Source organism: Vipera ursinii (assembly GCF_947247035.1).
Source record: "Vipera ursinii genome assembly, chromosome: 5".
NCBI classification, from domain to species: Eukaryota; Metazoa; Chordata; class Lepidosauria; order Squamata; family Viperidae; genus Vipera; species Vipera ursinii.
In genome coordinates this window covers 37685302-37704204 of record NC_139518.1, presented here as the reverse complement: position 1 = coordinate 37704204, position 18903 = coordinate 37685302, and the positions used below count along the sequence as shown (strand labels likewise).

The 18903-nt window shown below is 42.2% G+C and overlaps 1 protein-coding gene across 3 annotated transcripts in view; it reads right to left on the bottom strand.

Annotated features, from left to right (window-relative positions):
- The window catches only part of PAK2 (p21 (RAC1) activated kinase 2), a 45679-nt gene extending 27980 nt beyond the window's left edge, over nt 1-17699 (bottom strand). Inside the window, exons 1-3 of one of the 3 annotated variants that reach the window (XM_083364580.1) lie at nt 17489-17699; nt 6507-6714; nt 2905-3005 (exon numbers count right to left, since the gene is read on the bottom strand). In XM_083364580.1, coding sequence (XP_083220706.1) covers nt 2905-3005; nt 6507-6693 — 288 coding nt within the window. In that variant the 5' untranslated portion in view covers nt 6694-6714; nt 17489-17699. Of the gene's footprint in view, nt 1-2904; nt 3006-6506; nt 6715-8217; nt 8312-16990; nt 17165-17488 lie in introns of those variants that run through there. The other 2 variants (XM_083364581.1, XM_083364582.1) reach the window with 2 other exon arrangements.
- Nucleotides 17700-18903: the final 1204 nt, after the last annotated feature.

The following is an 18903-nucleotide window of genomic DNA, read 5'->3' as shown; positions in this document are numbered from 1 at the left end:
CCTCCCCAAACCTCGGCAGGTCTCCGTTCCTGTTTGGGGAGGTTTGGGCGCCTCCCCAAACCTCGGCAGGTCTCCGTTCCTCCGCGCAGACCTGCCGACCTTTGGGGAGGTTTGGGCGCCTCCCCAAACGTCCCCAAACCTCGGCAGGTCTCCGTTCCTGTTTGGGGAGGTTTGGGCGCCTCCCCAAATGTCCCCAAACCTCGGCAGGTCTCCGTTCCTCCGCGCAGACCTGCCGACCTTTGGGGAGGTTTGGGCGCCTCCCCAAACGTCCCCAAACCTCGGCAGGTCTCCGTTCCTGTTTGGGGAGGTTTGGGCGCCTCCCCAAACGTCCCCAAACCTCGGCAGGTCTCCGTTCCTCCGCGCAGACCTGCCGACCTTTGGGGAGGTTTGGGCGCCTCCCCAAACGTCCCCAAACCTCGGCAGGTCTCCGTTCCTGTTTGGGGAGGTTTGGGCGCCTCCCCAAACGTCCCCAAACCTCGGCAGGTCTCCGTTCCTGTTTGGGGAGGTTTGGGCGCCTCCCCAAACCTCCCCAAACCTCGGCAGGTCTCCGTTCCTCCGCGCAGACCTGCCGACCTTTGGGGAGGTTTGGGCGCCTCCCCAAACGTCCCCAAACCTCGGCAGGTCTCCGTTCCTGTTTGGGGAGGTTTGGGCGCCTCCCCAAACGTCCCCAAACCTCGGCAGGTCTCCGTTCCTCCGCGCAGACCTGCCGACCTTTGGGGAGGTTTGGGCGCCTCCCCAAACGTCCCCAAACCTCGGCAGGTCTCCGTTCCTGTTTGGGGAGGTTTGGGCGCCTCCCCAAACCTCCCCAAACCTCCCCAAACCTCGGCAGGTCTCCGTTCCTCCGCGCAGACCTGCCGAGGTTTGGGGAGGTTTGGGGAGGCGCCCAAACCTCCCCAAAGGTCGGCAGGTCTGCGCGGAGGAACGGAGACCTGCCGAGGTTTGGGGAGGTTTGGGGAGGCGCCCAAACCTCCCCAAACAGGAACGGAGACCTGCCGAGGTTTGGGGAGGTTTGGGGAGGCGCCCAAACCTCCCCAAACGTCGGCAGGTCTGCGCGGAGGAACGGAGACCTGCCGAGGTTTGGGGAGGTTTGGGGAGGCGCCCAAACCTCCCCAAACAGGAACGGAGACCTGCCGAGGTTTGGGGACGTTTGGGGAGGCGCCCAAACCTCCCCAAAGGTCGGCAGGTCTGCACGGAGGAACGGAGACCTGCCGAGGTTTGGGGAGGCGCCCAAACCTCCCCAAACAGGAACGGAGACCTGCCGAGGTTTGGGGAGGTTTGGGGAGGCGCCCAAACCTCCCCAAAGGTCGGCAGGTCTGCGCGGAGGAACGGAGACCTGCCGAGGTTTGGGGAGGTTTGGGGAGGCGCCCAAACCTCCCCAAACAGGAACGGAGACCTGCCGAGGTTTGGGGAGGTTTGGGGAGGCGCCCAAACCTCCCCAAACGTCGGCAGGTCTGCGCGGAGGAACGGAGACCTGCCGAGGTTTGGGGAGGTTTGGGGAGGCGCCCAAACCTCCCCAAACAGGAACGGAGACCTGCCGAGGTTTGGGGAGGCGCCCAAACCTCCCCAAACAGGAACGGAGACCTGCCGAGGTTTGGGGACGTTTGGGGAGGCGCCCAAACCTCCCCAAAGGTCGGCAGGTCTGCGCGGAGGAACGGAGACCTGCCGAGGTTTGGGGAGGTTTGGGGAGGCGCCCAAACCTCCCCAAACAGGAACGGAGACCTGCCGAGGTTTGGGGACGTTTGGGGAGGCGCCCAAACCTCCCCAAAGGTCGGCAGGTCTGCGCGGAGGAACGGAGACCTGCCGAGGTTTGGGGAGGTTTGGGGAGGCGCCCAAAGCTCCCCAAACAGGAACGGAGACCTGCCGAGGTTTGGGGAGGTTTGGGGAGGTGCCCAAACCTCCCCAAAGGTCGGCAGGTCTGCGCGGAGGAACGGAGACCTGCCGAGGTTTGGGGAGGTTTGGGGAGGCGCCCAAAGCTCCCCAAACAGGAACGGAGACCTGCCGAGGTTTGGGGATGTTTGGGGAGGCGCCCAAACCTCCCCAAAGGTCGGCAGGTCTGCGCGGAGGAACGGAGACCTGCCGAGGTTTGGGGACGTTTGGGGAGGCGCCCAAACCTCCCCAAACAGGAACGGAGACCTGCCGAGGTTTGGGGAGGTTTGGGGAGGCGCCCAAACCTCCCCAAACGTCGGCAGGTCTGCGCGGAGGAACGGAGACCTGCCGAGGTTTGGGGAGACGCCCAAACCTCCCCAAACGTCGGCAAGTCTCCGTTCCTCCGCGCCCTGCCTGCCTGCTTCTTTCCGCTGCGGAAAGAAGCAGGCAGGCAAGGCGCGGAGTTTGGGGAGGTGCGCGCGCACCTCCCCAAACCTCCCCAAACTTCGGCAGGTCTCGGACGGCGGTGGCTTGGGAGAGGTGCGGGCGATCCCGGAAGCACCAAAGCCTCGGCCGCGCACAAGTCCTCGGTAAGTTTTTTTTGTTGACTGGAGTATAAGCCGAAGTGGAATTTTTCAGCCCAAAAAGTGGGCTGAAAAATTCGGCTTATACTCAAGTATATACGGTATATCATATCCTCTAAATCAGGGGTAGGCAACCTTGGCTCTTTTATGACTCCTGGACTTCAACTCCCAGAATTCCTGAGCCAGCCATACTGGCTTAGGAATTCTGGGAGTTGAAGTCCACAAGTCATAAAAGAGCCAAGGTTGCCTACCCCTGCTCTAAATGATAAATCTCCTTGGAATATTCTACTTGCATAAAGGTACCAAGTACATGGCTAATCTTTGGGGAAGGGGAAAAATATTTACTGAAATATTTTAGTTCTGAAATATATGAAAAAAGTAAGAAATTTTAAGCATTAATTTCACATTGGCAATATCGCAGTGCACACTGCATAGACAAGTTTAATATACTTACAGTGAATTCCCCAGTAACTGCATCAAAGCCAACATGAATAGTATGTTCAAAATCTGATGGAGGAGAGATTTCAGGTCTCTCTTTTTCCTTTTTCCTACTCCCTATAAGGAAAAGAAAGCATATTTAGTTTCAGAATGGAGTCATCCTTTCTGAAGTTCAACTATTTTGAAGTTTTAATAAACCTGCCTGTAACACTATATATAGAAATTGCTAAATCTAGAACTGCTCCTCTGTCCTAATAGTCAGGAAGTTTTGAACCAGTCATCAAATCAAATTTCAGCTCAGTCATAAACGAACACATATATACAAATATAAATGAATTGTGCTTGTAGTACCTTGTTTTTGTCTATTTTTTATTAGAAAGAAATGCAAAAAACAAAGCTAGCATAAAAAAAATCAACCAATGTCACCTGAAATTCTGATGGGAGGGAGGGAGGGAGGGAGGGAGGGAGGGAGGGAGGGAGAGAGAGAGAGAGAGAGAGGGAGGGAGAGAGAGATGGCAATAGAAAGGTTTGGTCATGTAAGGACATAGATAGGTAGCTCCAGATTTAGCAAACCTGGAAAGTAACGGCTCTGTCTTTGTAGAACTTCTGCAAGCACTTACTGAAAGCTGTTTATGAACTGAGTGATGAAAGAAAGCCTCAGGTATTAAAAACAATGATGCTCACTGGCTACAAACAGAAGTGGTTATGCCCAACAATTAAAGATGTTGAAGTGTGTTAAATCTCAAAAATGGTCAAGAATTACTGGCTATTTTTCCAGGGGTGTAACGCCATAAACTCTTGATGACCAGGGTAGTGACATGGAAGAAAACAGAATGGAAAACAATACACCATGTGAATAGTCTTCTGGCCTTTATTGTTTTTGGACAGATATTATCAATAACATACATAAGAAGACCTCCAATACATTAAGAACTCAATCTGTATCAACAAAGCGCCTTACCAAGGCAACTTCAACCCTTCCAGCCACATGACTTGGGAATCCTTATTGGCAAATGAAGTAAATTATATGAGAGCTTCAAGGATTCCTGTTTGCAAAAGATTATATAACCTTCGGAGAACAACATGAGGCTTTTTACAAATTTGCCATGAAGTTTGAAGAATTTCTATTTCAAATGATCTACTGATGACTCTTATCAAATTAGCCAGGTTATTATCGTCATTCTCTACACACTTCTGTTGCTCTGTTGACAAAGATTTTATTATATTTATTTTTTGTGGACTGTTATCAGCATCTAGACTTTCTATATGAAATCAGCAGTCATATACATTTCCTGCATGAATACATAAAACATTTTAGGCTCCATCAACAGAAAGTGTTTCCAAATCATGGAATTATAGTTCCACTTTATTTTGCATTGATCATATTCTATAAGTATTGAGTCTAGTTAGGCTTAACCCTTAAGAAGGATTAAGAGGTAGGCAAGAACAATGATAGGGGACTAGAAACTAGGCTATAAAGAACAACTGGAGAAGCTGAGCTGTTCCACAGGCTGGGGACAGTGACAAAAAAGGCGTGATTTCACAGTCCTGCAATATGATGTTTAATAAAAGGGATCTGAAATGCACTCACTCTACCAGAATGTACCAGGAAACAATTGGGGACAATTTGTGTACTTTTAAACTACAAATTCCTTGTTCATTATCACTCTAAGAAAACCGAAAAAGCAGAAACAGGACCTATGTAGTCATTAATATTGTTAAGCTGCTACAAACAGATACACAGAATTGCTCACTTCCGTATAGCAGAAATAAGTTTAATTTTTGGAGTATAGCCAATTTTCCTATTAGACATCAACCATTTCATTAATACAATATTACAAGTAGTCTTCAACTTAGTTACTTAGTGACGATTCAAAGTTATGACAGACCTCCTCCCCAAAGCTACTTTTGACCTGGTTTCAGAGTTGTGGCTGCTGCAGTGCTCCTACAGTCATCACCCTGATAAGAGTTCACAGGGAGACTGCAGCAGCCCCCAAACCTATTTCCCCCACCAATCCTGCCCTGCCAGGTTCACATAGACCTTGGGCCTGCTTCCCACTTTGCTACTCAGAGGAGCCTCAGGTCGGCTTCAGTGCACCCAAATCTACTGCAGCTTGCAGGATTGGACTTGCTTCCCACCCAGACATTCACAGGAGGCTCAGGCCTGTACTAGGTGTCCAGGACCTCCCTTACACAAGGCATTGGGGAAAGCAGAGGTTAAGGTCATTAAGCAAGGTGATCATGTGGGTACCTCGCTTAATGACTATCACAACTTGCTACTGTGATGGCCAGGTGTCACTACAATCATAACTCAAGGACTACCGGCAATGGCAACTTCTCCTTATTTACTTTTTAATATTCGGAAAGGGAATTCTTCTCTTCATTTTGAGGAGGCATTAGTTAGCATTATTTATTTAGCTGCTGCCAGTGTCTACTTCCCATCGCCCCGTGCGCCCCCACAGAGGGTCTCCTCAGGGTGCCGTCAGTCAGGGAGTGCCGGCTGGCGGCCCCCAGGGGGAAAGCATTCTCTGTGGGTGCGCCTGCCCTCTGGAATCAGCTGCCTGTGGAGCTCCAGATGGCTCCCGACCTTCGCTCTTTTCGCCGTGACCTGAAAACCTGGTTATTTGAGCTTGCCGGCCTGGACTGAGGGATTGGGGTCTTAAATTTTTATAATTTAATTTATTTGTTTGGGGCTAAATTTAATTTAATCTATTTTAACTTTTGTATGCTGTATTTTAATTGCCCTGTACACCGCCCTGAGTCCTTTGGGAGAAGGGCGGTATATAAATCAGATAGATAGATAGATAGATAGATAGATAGATAGATAGATAGATAGATAGATAGATAGATAGATAGATAGATAGATGATAGATAGATGATAGATAGATAGATAGATAGATAGATAGATAGATAGATAGATAGATAGATAGCATACGAGATTGTTACATTAGCCAGGAAACTACAGCACTATTACAAAGTAGCTGTTTGGTTGCTGCTGATTGCTAGTCCCTTTAGTTCACACTCGCATGCTATCCAGACTGCAGCACAGGAGGCAGACTAGCTCCACACTCATAAGACTTGACAACATTCTGCAGCAGCATCCAGGGCTCTTCCCACCACCAGTATCATTTCCCATTTGGGCAGGTCCAGCATCAGTTTTATCGTACTGCCACTCAAAGCACTGTTTTTTTTCCTACTGAAGTAGTACCTATTTATTTACTTGCATGTAACATGTTTTTGAACTGACAGGTTGGCAGAAGCTGAGACAAGTAATGGAAGTTCACTCTGTCACATAGTGCTAGGACTCAAACTGCTGCAGTACAGACTATTTCCATCGTCATTAAGCCACTGAGCCAATGCACCCCATATTAGCTAGCAAAGCAAAGGTAAATGAACTTACTATGCTGATACAAATCTGTTTTAAACTTCATAAAATGACTGTTTTCCCGTTAAAAACTTAAATGGTGTATTATGAACGCCTACATTAATCTCCATGAATGTAGATCCAGAATGCACTACAATAGTTAATTTGTTGTATTTATACCTCCCAGAAGCACAATGATGTAATGAAACTCCAATGAAATAATATTATACAATCAAACAATTGCAACATTATACCTTTTTCAGTGCTAGAGAAAATGGAGATGATTTTGTTTCTAGGCTTTCTCTCTTCTGGTACTGAAGGCAGAGGTTTCAAACTATGATTAGCAGATAAAGGATCTTTTCCTCCTGAACTGAAGATAGTACTGCTCATCCGAACAGGTGGAGCTGGTGGCTTGTCTTCGAGCTCTCCGTTGTCAGACATAATTAATGGCTAGACAATACTCTGAAATTAAATAGCAAAAACTTTGTCAGCAGATTCCTCAGTGCATTATCCCTTATTAATTATTTTTTTTACTGAACTGACTTTATATTTATTACTATTGAATTACATATCCCAACAACATGATAGATAATTCAGCTTGGCAATATAAATTTTTACTGGCCAATAGAAAATGGATAATTCCACAACACAGCAATTAACGGAAATATTCCAAAGAGACAGCTAGATGTTTTCAAAATCAGAAATACAATGACTAATGACTGAAGTATCACAAAAGTTCTCCAAATAAATAAACAAATACTACAGAATATTTACATCAGGAGCAAGAGCTCAATTCCAGGAAAGTCCTATATATATCAACTGAAAAGCCCACCTTGCTGAAAAGTAATCAAGTAAACTAACAGTTCTTGCCTCCCCTGTACCCTTGCTTTTAACATATCTGAAAAGGAGGCCTTTCAATTTAAAAAAAAAACAATTTGCCACTTTAGGCTAAGTCCATTTAGCAACCCCATCCCTCATCAACCTGCAAATGGACAAGATCAAAGTCAGTTAATACAGAGTCTGAACTACGTACAGTAAAAGGCATTTAGGTTTCAATCTGAAAAGATGTTTCTTTGTTACTAAGGCTGGTGAGAATTTTTAAAAAAATACAAAGTAGTAACAATTCTCTAAGAAGAAAAGCACAAAATTAAGAAGTTTTTACAATTCAAGTGATTGTTCAGCAATTTCAACTTGATACAACTTTCACTTCGCATGGAGTGGCCTGGAGAAGCACACTCTGAAATGAAGAGAGTAAAGGTGGAATCAGATAAATTTATGAGATCAGATCTAATATAGGCAGGGCTTTTTTTCTCACAGAACGCTCAGAACGGAGTTCCGGCACCTTTTTTGGATGGAACCTTGTAGGGTAGGCAAGGCGGGTTGTATGACATGTGTGAGTTCCGGCACCTTTTTCTTTTACAAAAAAAGCACTGAATATAGGTATATTCAAAAAACTTAATGGTTGAGGCTCTCTTCAGATAATTGAACAGGCCAAAATTAATACGTACAGATATTAAATCATTCATATTGCAATAACTAATTACTATCATGATTTAGACAAGAAACAACTAATTATATTCGGTAATACTATTGGACTTTAATTTCTTTAATCTTTTAGCCAGTGCGGCTAGAGGGCATGAGATGATGACATCTAATATACAGAACAAGGCAGAGTTTGTAATGATATATTATCTGCCCCACTCACTAGCTTGCAGTCTCCCTAATGCAGGCATATTAAACTGCCGGCCCATGGGCCAGATGCGTCATGCTGAAACTGTGCCCACCCCATTGCCAGCAATGGGGGAAAAGTCATGTGACGTCACGAGTTTGACATGCCTGCCCTAATGAAAGGATTTAAAAATGATTTCCAATGATGTTTGCAGCTTCCAGGTTACTTGTTCATTGACAGCATGGGCATAGACAGGAGCAATTTAGAAGTTTATGATTGTCAAGACAAGCACTGACCTGTCTTAAAGTTATTTCTGGCCCCACACAATCAACTGGAGATATGTCAACCTTTTTCTTCCTGCCCCTCTTACTGAACATGATGATACCAATCTGAAAGTGGAGATACTAAATTTTTATGAAGTTAAATTTTGTTATTTGGTTAGTATTATAGGCAAATCAATATCTGAAATCAACATGCAGTAAAACCTCCGTGTTTTTCAGGGGATGGCAGCCCTTTTCAGATTAAGACTAGATTCAGCCTTGTAAATTATGCCAAGGATACATAATTACATATTTCCCCTCTATTATTAAATTATGCCATTATCAATAGTCATTAACATTATGAAAATCTTAAAATAAGCACAGTGATTCTCTGAGTCAGCTGTAACTGTGTCTCCTTGTACCAGTTACAATTCTGTTGTAAGGACAACAAAGCTGTCAACCTCCAGTGCATTTCCATCAGGGAAATTCGAACTAAAATTACCGTTCCAGAGGAGAATCCAGGTAAACTTTTTGTTTCCAGACTCCAGTAGAAATTTTACATTTCACAGAAAGAATAATAACTATTTATTGCTTCAAATTTGCATATAGTAAACAGAGTAAGGGAAGAAGTACACAAATCAATTTGGGTTACAGGGAGCTTGCTTGCTTTGAGGAGAATAATTCAAGATGAGAATGCTCCCCCACCCTGCTTGTTCTGCCCCATTTTGTTTGAACCCTGACTTGTAGAAATTCTCTTTCTGCCCACAGCTGTTTTCCTGTGTATAGCAAAACATGTGTTCCTGCAATACTTTTCTGTGAGAAACACTTGATTTTCTGGAAAAGTTTCTGGGGTGCCAACAATTTCGGCCATGACTGTATGTGTTTGGTATTGTGAGTTCTTTATGGGCATCTTAGTGGTAGCATTTTGTTATTTTTAACAGTATTCTTTATTTTCTTATATTGGTTTTTATTAAAGTACATTTTAAAATGTACTATGTGATAGATATCCAGAGTTACTTAAGATAAACAACCAAATTAATTTTCTAAATAAATGAACATCTTGGAGGAGATTAGACATGAATAAACTTAATTAGCCAATATACTATACAGTAGTCCTCAACTTGCAACGGTTCATTTAGTGACCGTTCAAAGTTACAACAGCACTAAAAAAGTGATATATGACTGTTTTTCAGTTATGACCTTTACAGCATCTCCATGATCATGTGATCAAAATTCAGATGCTTGGCAACTGGTTCATATTTATGACCATTGCTGTATCCCAGCGTCATGTGATCACCCTTTTTCTACTTTCCGACAAAGTCAATGGGGAAGCCAGATTCACTTTAACAACTGGGTTGCTAACTTATCAACTGCAGTAATTCACATAACAGCTGAGGCAAGAAAGGTTGTAAAATGGGGCAAAACTCATTTAACAACAGAAATTTTGGGCTCAATTATGGTCATAAGTCAAGGACTACCTGTAATGGCTTTCTTCTCCTGATTTAGCAGAGGAAACTGTAAAGTTGCACAATCTAACTTGTCCAATCCTGATACCAGACAGTAATGAAAAGAACAATATAAATCGTTTCTTTACCATAGCTACGGTAACACAAGGATAACCATGCTTAATTGTTACTGGAATTACTTCAGACACGTACTGTTTGTATGTCGCCCAAAATTGCCTTATTGGCAAGATGGGTGGCATATAGATTAAACAAATATACAAGCTCTTCAGACTTCTGTATTTCAAAATATTCCTGACCCAGAAAATTGGTGAAGGGAATGCTATCTACACAGCCTTCAGCTACTGGTGAAAAAGCAGGACAGAAATGTAAGGAGTAAATACTTTTAAAACATTGTAAGATATGTTCTTACGTCTTACTTACATCTCTGTACTTTAGAGCCAAAGTGCATCAGGGGTGTGTGGGCACATATAACAGTCCTGTGATTAACTCCTTAAAGAAAATGCATTTTTCTGGTTAAAGAAAATGCATTTTTTTCCTGGTTTCTCATGGAAGGCTAGAGTCCCTAGGAAAAGGACTAGCAGACTGGATCAGACAAGGTACTTTAGAATTAGTCTCTCTTAGTATTGCCTTAATTCAAGAGAGTATTTCCTAGGACCGTACAGCTACCATGCAATCTAGGAAAAGGCCGTTTACTAATGGAGGCACTAAATGATATGGCCTGTGTACCCACTCTATCAAGAAAGTTGGAGACCATGAGTTCTACAATAATTCTACCTTAGGCATGAAAGCCAGCTGGGTGAGCATGGGCCAGTCACACTCTGTCAGCCCAACCACCTCAGGGGTTTTTTTGTCATGGGGACAATAGGAAGAGCAAGGTGTGTTGGATATATTTACCACCTCGAATTATTTGCAAAAATAATAAAAGAGGGATACAAATAAATAAAGCCCCTTCTTTAGTTTTGAAACCAATGCACTGGACATCTCTACTCCACTACCACTCATTTTAAGCAAAGTTTAAAATAAGTTCAACATTTAATGTAGTAAACAGGGAAAAAATGTTTCAGGGCCTTTCTACAATACCGTAAATTCTTTACTAATATTCACAAGTAGGAAATGAATGATCTGATGATTTATTAACTTAGTTTTCTTACTGAATATTGTTCTTATTGTGTGCCTTGCGACTGGGTTTTATTTTGTTAAAATTACAGCTAAATCTAAAACCAAGGATTTTCTTGCTCATGTTTGAAAAGACAATATTTTTAGAAGACCAAAGATAAATATGAGCTAGTTGTAATGGCTCCAGACAGTAGATAATTAGTACTTAACCTAGGTACACTATCATAAAGCTGATGGCTTGTTATACAAGTGTTTCAAACAAAAGGAAACATTGCCTCCACATAACCAAAAAACAACCTAGCAGAGCAATGGAAAAGGATAGTAATTCCACACTCTCACACATACATTGTTACTGCCAAAAAATCAAGAACATTCTCCAGGAAGAGTGCCAAGGTAAAGCTCTCAAACATGAGTGAGGCAAAGAACTACTTATACTATAAAACATCAGATATATAAAGCAAACTGGGTTTTTTTCTCAGTTGCTCGAAAAAACCCCAGCTGTTCACTTAGCAAGGTAATACCACCACAAGAGAGTTCCACTTTACAAATGTTTCTAATATTACTCATAAAATCTATATTATCTTAACTATTTGGATCAAAGACAATGATGTAAATAATCCAGCTGAAATTAAAACCTAATGGTTTTTTCCATTGATCAAACTTTGCTCATTATGTTCTATGTGTAATTAAAGGTTACAGACCTATGCCAAGTTCTAATGGGTGAAGCAGTATATCAAACTTTTCTTCCTGGCATTTGGCACTCCAATAAATGTTCCTCTGCTGACTCAGAGCCAACAAAGGGTATTGTAAGCAAATCGCTAAATCTGCTCTGGGTCTTTCCCCTCTAGGTACAAGTCAGAAATGAGAAGCAAAAATTTATTTTAGATGAAGCAATTACCTCCAACACCTTTATTTAGAGTTCTGAGGCTAGCTATTTGGAAAATCTAAATACTGCAAAAAATTATGGCTTGGCTTCTACTAGAACTGGTTGTTTGTTAGTAATTACACCTTGGACTTTCTATCCAGGTGCAATTTTGGACTTAAAAAGTGACCTACTGCAGGGATGATAACTCATGGCTCTCCACACATTGTTGAACTACAAATCACTGATGGAGACTTCTGGGGTACAGTTTAGCTACATCTGAAAGACTGTTTTGTCTTCTGTTCCAAAGAGATTCATCAATTCCCCACAATTCCTAACATTCATGGTAGTTATGTACTATAAAAATGCTTCAAGCACTAAATAAGCAAATACTGAACCATGGGAAATATACTGTTAGGTTCCTAGAAGGCTCTGGATTAATTTTGATCAGCTAATCAATATAAAGAATAATATTTGTAGCTCAGGGTTGACACGGGGATCCCTGGTGCTCTCTTGAGCTTGCTTGTTTTCTTACAGACGTTTCATTACCCAAACTAGGTAACATCATCAGTTTGCAAGAAAACAAGCAAGCTCAGAGAGCACCAACAATCCCTCAACTAATCAATATATAACTTTGTTTTGTGTTTCTGAAACAAAAAGAAAGGAGGAAACAGGAAGGCATCTTGTTCAACTAAAGCTGGGAAATACGCATGTTGGGTTACTCAATTTTTTCCCCACTCTCCACAAGTGCAAAATTTTGAGGGTTACAAATAAATTTTAGCAAAAGGGCAAATTTGCAAACATGGAATCCATCATTAATTAGTTAATAATCAGCCTTAAGTATCTTACATTTTAATCAGTTCAACATTATTGTATAGTGTGCTAGTAGTTGAAAGCAAATAAATTATCCAGACAGGCTTAATATTATTAGCTATTCTTTGGAAGAATTATAGCTGTGAAGTAATTTTGTTGGGGTTTTTTTTCACTGTTCTGGTTTCCTTTACTTTTAAATACTTATGACAATTGATTAAAACAATTTGAATTACCGGTATGTTATACACCAACGCACAGAGTATGAAGAATAAACAGAGTGAACTAAAAATTCAAGTAAATAATATATTGTTGCCATTATGGAAACTTGGTGGGATGAAACCCACAAGTGGAATATACAGCTAGAGAGATTTAAATTATTTAAAAGAAGCAGACCAAATAAAAGAGGAAGTAGAGTTGCAGTATATATAAGAAATAACTACATCTCTACAGAAATAGAGCACAACGATGAAAATGGTCTTGAATGAATTTGGGTCAATATAAAAAGGGGGGGGAGAGAGAATGACATTGCCATAGGCGTATAATATAGGCCAAACAAACAAACAGAGGAAATAGATGAATTTTTTGCTACTCAGTTAACTAAGGTATGTAGGAAGCACATCACAATAGTAATAGGTGACTTTTAACTACCCTGACATCAACTGGAAGACAAACTCTGCATGGAGTGGAAGATCAAACAGGTCCCTGACAAACGTAGCAGACAACTTTGTCTTCCAAAAAGTAGAGAAGTGAACTAGGGGATCAGCCATATTGGACTTAATTCTCACTAACAGAGATGAAATGATAGAAGGTGTTGAAGCTACAGGAACCTTGAGGGAGAGTGATTGTGCAATATTGGAATTAAACATTATGCAAGCACAAGTAATAGAACAAAGAAAACTAGTGTCTTGGACATTAAGAGAGCTAATTTCAATAAACTTAGAGAGAGCTTGGGAAGGATTCCAGGGATGAGAATCCTCAAGAGGAAAAAAACCAAGAAGGTTGGAAAACTTTGAAAAGTGAGATTATGAAAAGCCCAGTCTAGAACAATACCAATGAAGAAGAAAAATAACAGCTCTCAAAAGAAATCAGCATGACTGCATAAAGAACTCCCTGATAAATTGAAAGACAAAAAGGACAAGTATAAAAAGTGGAAAGAGGGGCACATAACTAAGGCAGAATATCAGCAAATAGCCCAAGCCTGCAAAGATGAAGTGAGGAAAGCTAAGGCTCAAAGGGAACTAAGACTTATGATAAAAGTCAAAAGTAACAAAAAAGCTTCTTTCAACATGTAAAAAAACAAGAAAAGCATCAAGGAAACAACTGGTCCATTAATGGGAGAAAGTGGCAAGAAGGCAACAGGGAGAAAGCAAAACTGCTTAACTCATTTTTTTGCATCCGTCTTTACACAAAAGGAAAAAAACATTCCAAGCTATGAAAAACAGTACTGCAAAAAAAAAAGATTAGGAATACAAGTCAAAACAGACAAGAAAATGATAAGTGAGCACCTGTCCACCCTAGATGAGTTCAAATCACTAGGACCAGATGGATTACATCCCAGAGTTCTGAAGGAGCTGGCAGACAAACTATATATATTTCAAAGATACTGGGGCACTACCAGAGAACTGGAAAAGAGCTGATGTAGTTCCCATCTTCCAAAAAGGGGGGAAAATAGATCCAGGAAGCTACAGACCCATCAGCTTGACCTCAATACCTGGGAAGATTCTGGAAAAGATAATCAAGCAACGAATCGGGGAACACTTGGAAACAAACCAAGTCATAACCAAAAGCCAACATAGGTTTGTCAAAAACAGATCACGCCAGGCAAATCTTATTGCATTCTTTGACAAAGTGACAAAATTACTGGGCCAGAGGAATGCTGTGGATTTAATTTACCTGGACTTTAGTAAGGCATTTGATAAAGCAGACCACAACCTACTACTTGATAAAATAGAAAAATGTGGGTTAGACAGATCATCAGCAGATGGATTCATAACTGGCTGACCAACTGCACTCAACTTGTAGTCCTCAATGGAACTGCATCTACATGGGGAGAAATATGCAGCAGGGTACCTCAAGGCTCTGTTTTAGGCCCAGGACTCTTCAACATCTTCATCAATGATTTGGATGAGGGATAGATGGGGAACTCATCAAATTTGAAGATGACACCAAGCTGGCAGGAATAGCCAACACTCCAAAAGATACAGAAGGATCTTGACATACTTGAACGCTGGGTGCTATCTAACAAAATGAAATTCAATGGTGAAAAAAGTAAGGTTCTACATTTAGGTAAGAAAAATCAAATGGACAGGTATAGTATAGGTGGTATCTGGCTCAATAGTAGTAACTGTGAAAAGGATCTTGGAGTCCTAGTGGACAATCACTTAAATATGAGCCAGCAGTGTGCGGCAGCTGCCAAAAAAGCCAACACAGTTCCAAGGCTGCAATAACAGAGGGACAGAATCAAGATCACATGAAGTGTTAATACCATTTTAATAATACCACAGCCTTGGTAAGACCACACTTGGAATACTGCATCCAGTTTTGGTTGCCACAATGTAAAAAAGATATTGAGACTCTAGAAAGAGTGCAGAAAAGAGCAACAAAGATGATTAGGGAACTGGAAGCTAAAATATATAAGGAACGGTTGCTGGGATTGGTTATGTCTAGTTTAATGAAAAGAAGGAGTAGGGGTGACATGATAGCAATGTTCCAATATCTCAAGGGTTGCTATAAAGAAGAGGGAGTCAAGCTATTCTCCAAAGTACCTGAAGTCAGGACAAAAACAATGGATGGAAACGAATCAAGGAGAGAAGCAACCTAGAACTAACGACAAATTTCCTGATAGTTAGAACAATTAATCAGTGGGACAACTTGCCTCCAGAAGTTGTGAATGCTCCAACACTGGAAGTTTTTAAGAAGAGACTGGGCAGTCATTTGTCTGAAATGATATAGAGATGAGCAGGGGGATGGACTACAAGACCTCCAATGTCTCTTCCAATTGTGTTATTCTGTTATTATTTCTGTTCCATATAATGCATTAAGGCCCACTAGGCCATCCTGTCCTCCTGTCTCACGGAGTCTGCTCACTGCATCAGTGACACTATCTAACCATCTCATTCTCAATAACATGCTTAGTCAAAACCAAATAAACCACATTATGGTTTAATATACTGCATAAATCCAATGAATACAAGGCATTAAAAGTGCAATTATTTAATTATTACACCACTCATCATTCACTCATGCAGTAAAATGCATATTATATGACCCTAGCCAATTGATTTAAACATATACATATACATATACATACACACACACACACACACACACACACACACACACACATATATATATATAATGTATAAGCAATCATTTGGACAAAACACCTCTGTACAAGATCAAATCATTGCATTCTGGAATCAGAATGGAACAACTAGACAGGATACATAGGATACCATATATCCAGCCCAATATAGGAATCCATTTCTAGACATTTGCTGCAGGAACTTTCCAGGTCAGAAAGCTGCAGTAGTAGAAGAGGTTATTGCTGTAATGCAGGGGTAGGAAAGATTGAGTTCTGGTCTATCATCTGTTAATCAAAATGTTCTACTCATATGCAAAAAAATTCTACCTTAGTAAGCTAGCTTACAAAAGACAGAAAACTTCTATCATATATTGTATTTTTAAATTTAGGTAAAATTGTATGCAATTAAAAACACATTTTTGGTAAACTATTCATTCTTTAATTTTAACTGTTAAAAAATAAAATAGCTAAATTAAAATATTATCAACTAAACTTGAAATAAATATTTTAAGAGGTCAGGATGGAATTGTACATGCAAATATTTGCTCCTCTCTTTGAACAAATGATGACATATCATCCTTAAATTTATTTCAACATCTTGATCTCCTGTCAGCTAACCGAAGAAAGAGGAAGACGGTAGATGAAGCCTTTTCTCATTCCAACACACCCTAAGTGATCAGGATCTAAAAACACCATACCCAATGTAATCAACTGAAAGAAAAGAGTACAACTGTGACACTCCCATTTTAAGTATGTTCAGAAACATTCTAAGATCAGGCGTGGAAACAAAAAGACCGAGTGAGGGTCGCTGCCTTCCAATTCTTAAAAACTCAGAACTACTCTACTGAATCAAACAAAAGGTCTGCTTAATTCTATATTTTGTTTCAAAGATCATCTATGAGAAAATCAAGAAAAGGGCAAGAATGCAAAATCCCTTTCTTGCAATTGTTCCACAGGAAAGGAATGTTCTTCCTGGTACCTCCAACCACCAAGGTTTCTTTCGCTTCCTCAGAAATCTGACAACAAAGAGCAGAGCAGGAAGACACCAGAAACGCTTACCTGCTGCAATCGCCCCCCCCGCCCGAGATAACGAGGCAGGCCTATTTATTCCCCAAATCGAAAAAGGGCAGGTAAGCGACACAAAGCGGCGCTAGGTGTTCCTGACGATTACAATAGCGCTCATTTGCCCGCGAGCTACAACTACTCTGCGCCACCTGCTTCCGGGGGACAAGGGAAGAAAGAACCTACCCGCCCAACCGGCCTCTTTCGGGACCATTTTTGCCCCAAGGCCCTTATCCAGAGGAGTAGCCTCCGAAGATTTTCTGCTTGCTTCCCGCGACTGAAGGATGAGAAAAGAGACACGCAAGTTGATCGACAACTCCTTTTATAAGCAGGAACCATTCGCCTACCCTACACGCTCTGCGGTAAAATGCGCAAGAAGTAGGGGAAACTACACCAGCCTGCGCCTTTCAGTTCTGCGGGGAGGGAGCAGCCGCAAGGCGGGCGAGCTGCGGACCTCCTTGCAGAAAGACACACACACACACACACACACCCGCTTTCTCACCCACCTGCCCGCGCTCCAGGGAAAAGTAGCGGCAGCCTCCCTCCCCCTTCAGCGGGCCCACAACCCCACTTCCTCCCGGGCGACCGTAGGGAGAGACTCCGCGAAGCCCAGCCTCCGGGCCAGACTATTGCATAGGGGTGGGGGTTTTTTTGCGCGGGGGTGGGTGGCTGGGTTCCACCTACCCGAAGAGGAAGCTGCGATCCCCCTACTCTTCCTACGCGCCAGCCAGGTCTCCGCTCCTCTAGGAAGAACCCGCAGCCACCCCGGAGAGCAGCCCAGCTTCTCGCTACCGGCCTGACCGCTTGGGGCAGGGCGCGGCCTCCTATAATGGCGGGGAGGGCCCACCGGGCGGCCGAGGGAGGAAGCGGAATCGCTGCGCGTGGTCACAGCCCGGGAAAGGAAGAGGCGGAGCCGGGCAGGCGGCTTCGGGCTCTGAGCGCGACGCGACGGATAGAAAGAAGGAAGGCGAGGCGAGGTGGGGTGGGTGGGGGGAGGCGCGATGCAGCCCAGAGCTGAGACTTAGCAGTGCTATTATTGTGCATTGATGGACTGCGGTGTACTGCAATTCCCCCACAAGGTAATTGTAAAAGCTGTACTGGCGTGAAGGCAAAAATATTGGGTAAATTGCACGAATATACTGGGGACGTCGAGGAGATCCTGAGATGATGTGATCCAAGAAGGCAAAGATTCTTCTGTTCGGTTGTGTGAAATCTATTGTATGTAGCAAGTTTTCGTTTCTAAGTTGTTTTATTTCCTGTCGTTTTGAATTTCCTTTTATTATGAATTATAAAAAAATATTTCATTGTTTAATTACTGCTCAAGTAGAACAAGTGATTTGTGTGTGTTGTTCGTGTGGGCTTTTTATTGGTGTGTATTTTCTATTTCTATAATGCTTACACTTCCAGAACAAGCCAAGTTGTAAGAAATGTAAAAAAATACAGAAATTTAAAAATATCAATTCAAAAAGTGAAAAACAAAAAGCATTTTACAAAACAACGTTAAGTAATCTAAAAGGCATTGCTGTATTATCCAATTATTTTCCAAAATATATTATTTTAAAAAACTATTTGGAAATAGCTATTTTTTTAAAAATGTAGTAGTATTGCTAAGCAAGCCAGTTGAGTTTTATCCCATTTTATGATCTTTTTTGCCATGGTTGTTAAGCGAATCACTGCAGTTAAGTGAATCATATGGTCATTAAGTGAATCAGGCTCCCCCCCCCCATTGACTGTTTCTGGAAAGCGCTGGGAAGGTTACAAATGGTGATCACATGGATTCCCCCCCTCAGACAGTGCAGCTATTATAAATACATGGCAGTTGCCAAGCCCCCAAATTCTGATTATGTGACCATGTGAATGCTGCAATGGTTGTAAGTGCAAAAACTAGTCATAAGTCACTTTTCACTACTGTAGTAACTTTGAACAATCACTAAACAAATGGTAGTAAGGACTACCTGTATAAATATTAGTGTATTAATTTCTAAATATATACTAACTTATCACCATTAGTAGGTAAACTGAAATGAATAAAGCACAGATAAAACCCCAAAAATGAATCATTAAATGAAAAGAGAAATAACCAGCAGACCTGTGGCTCT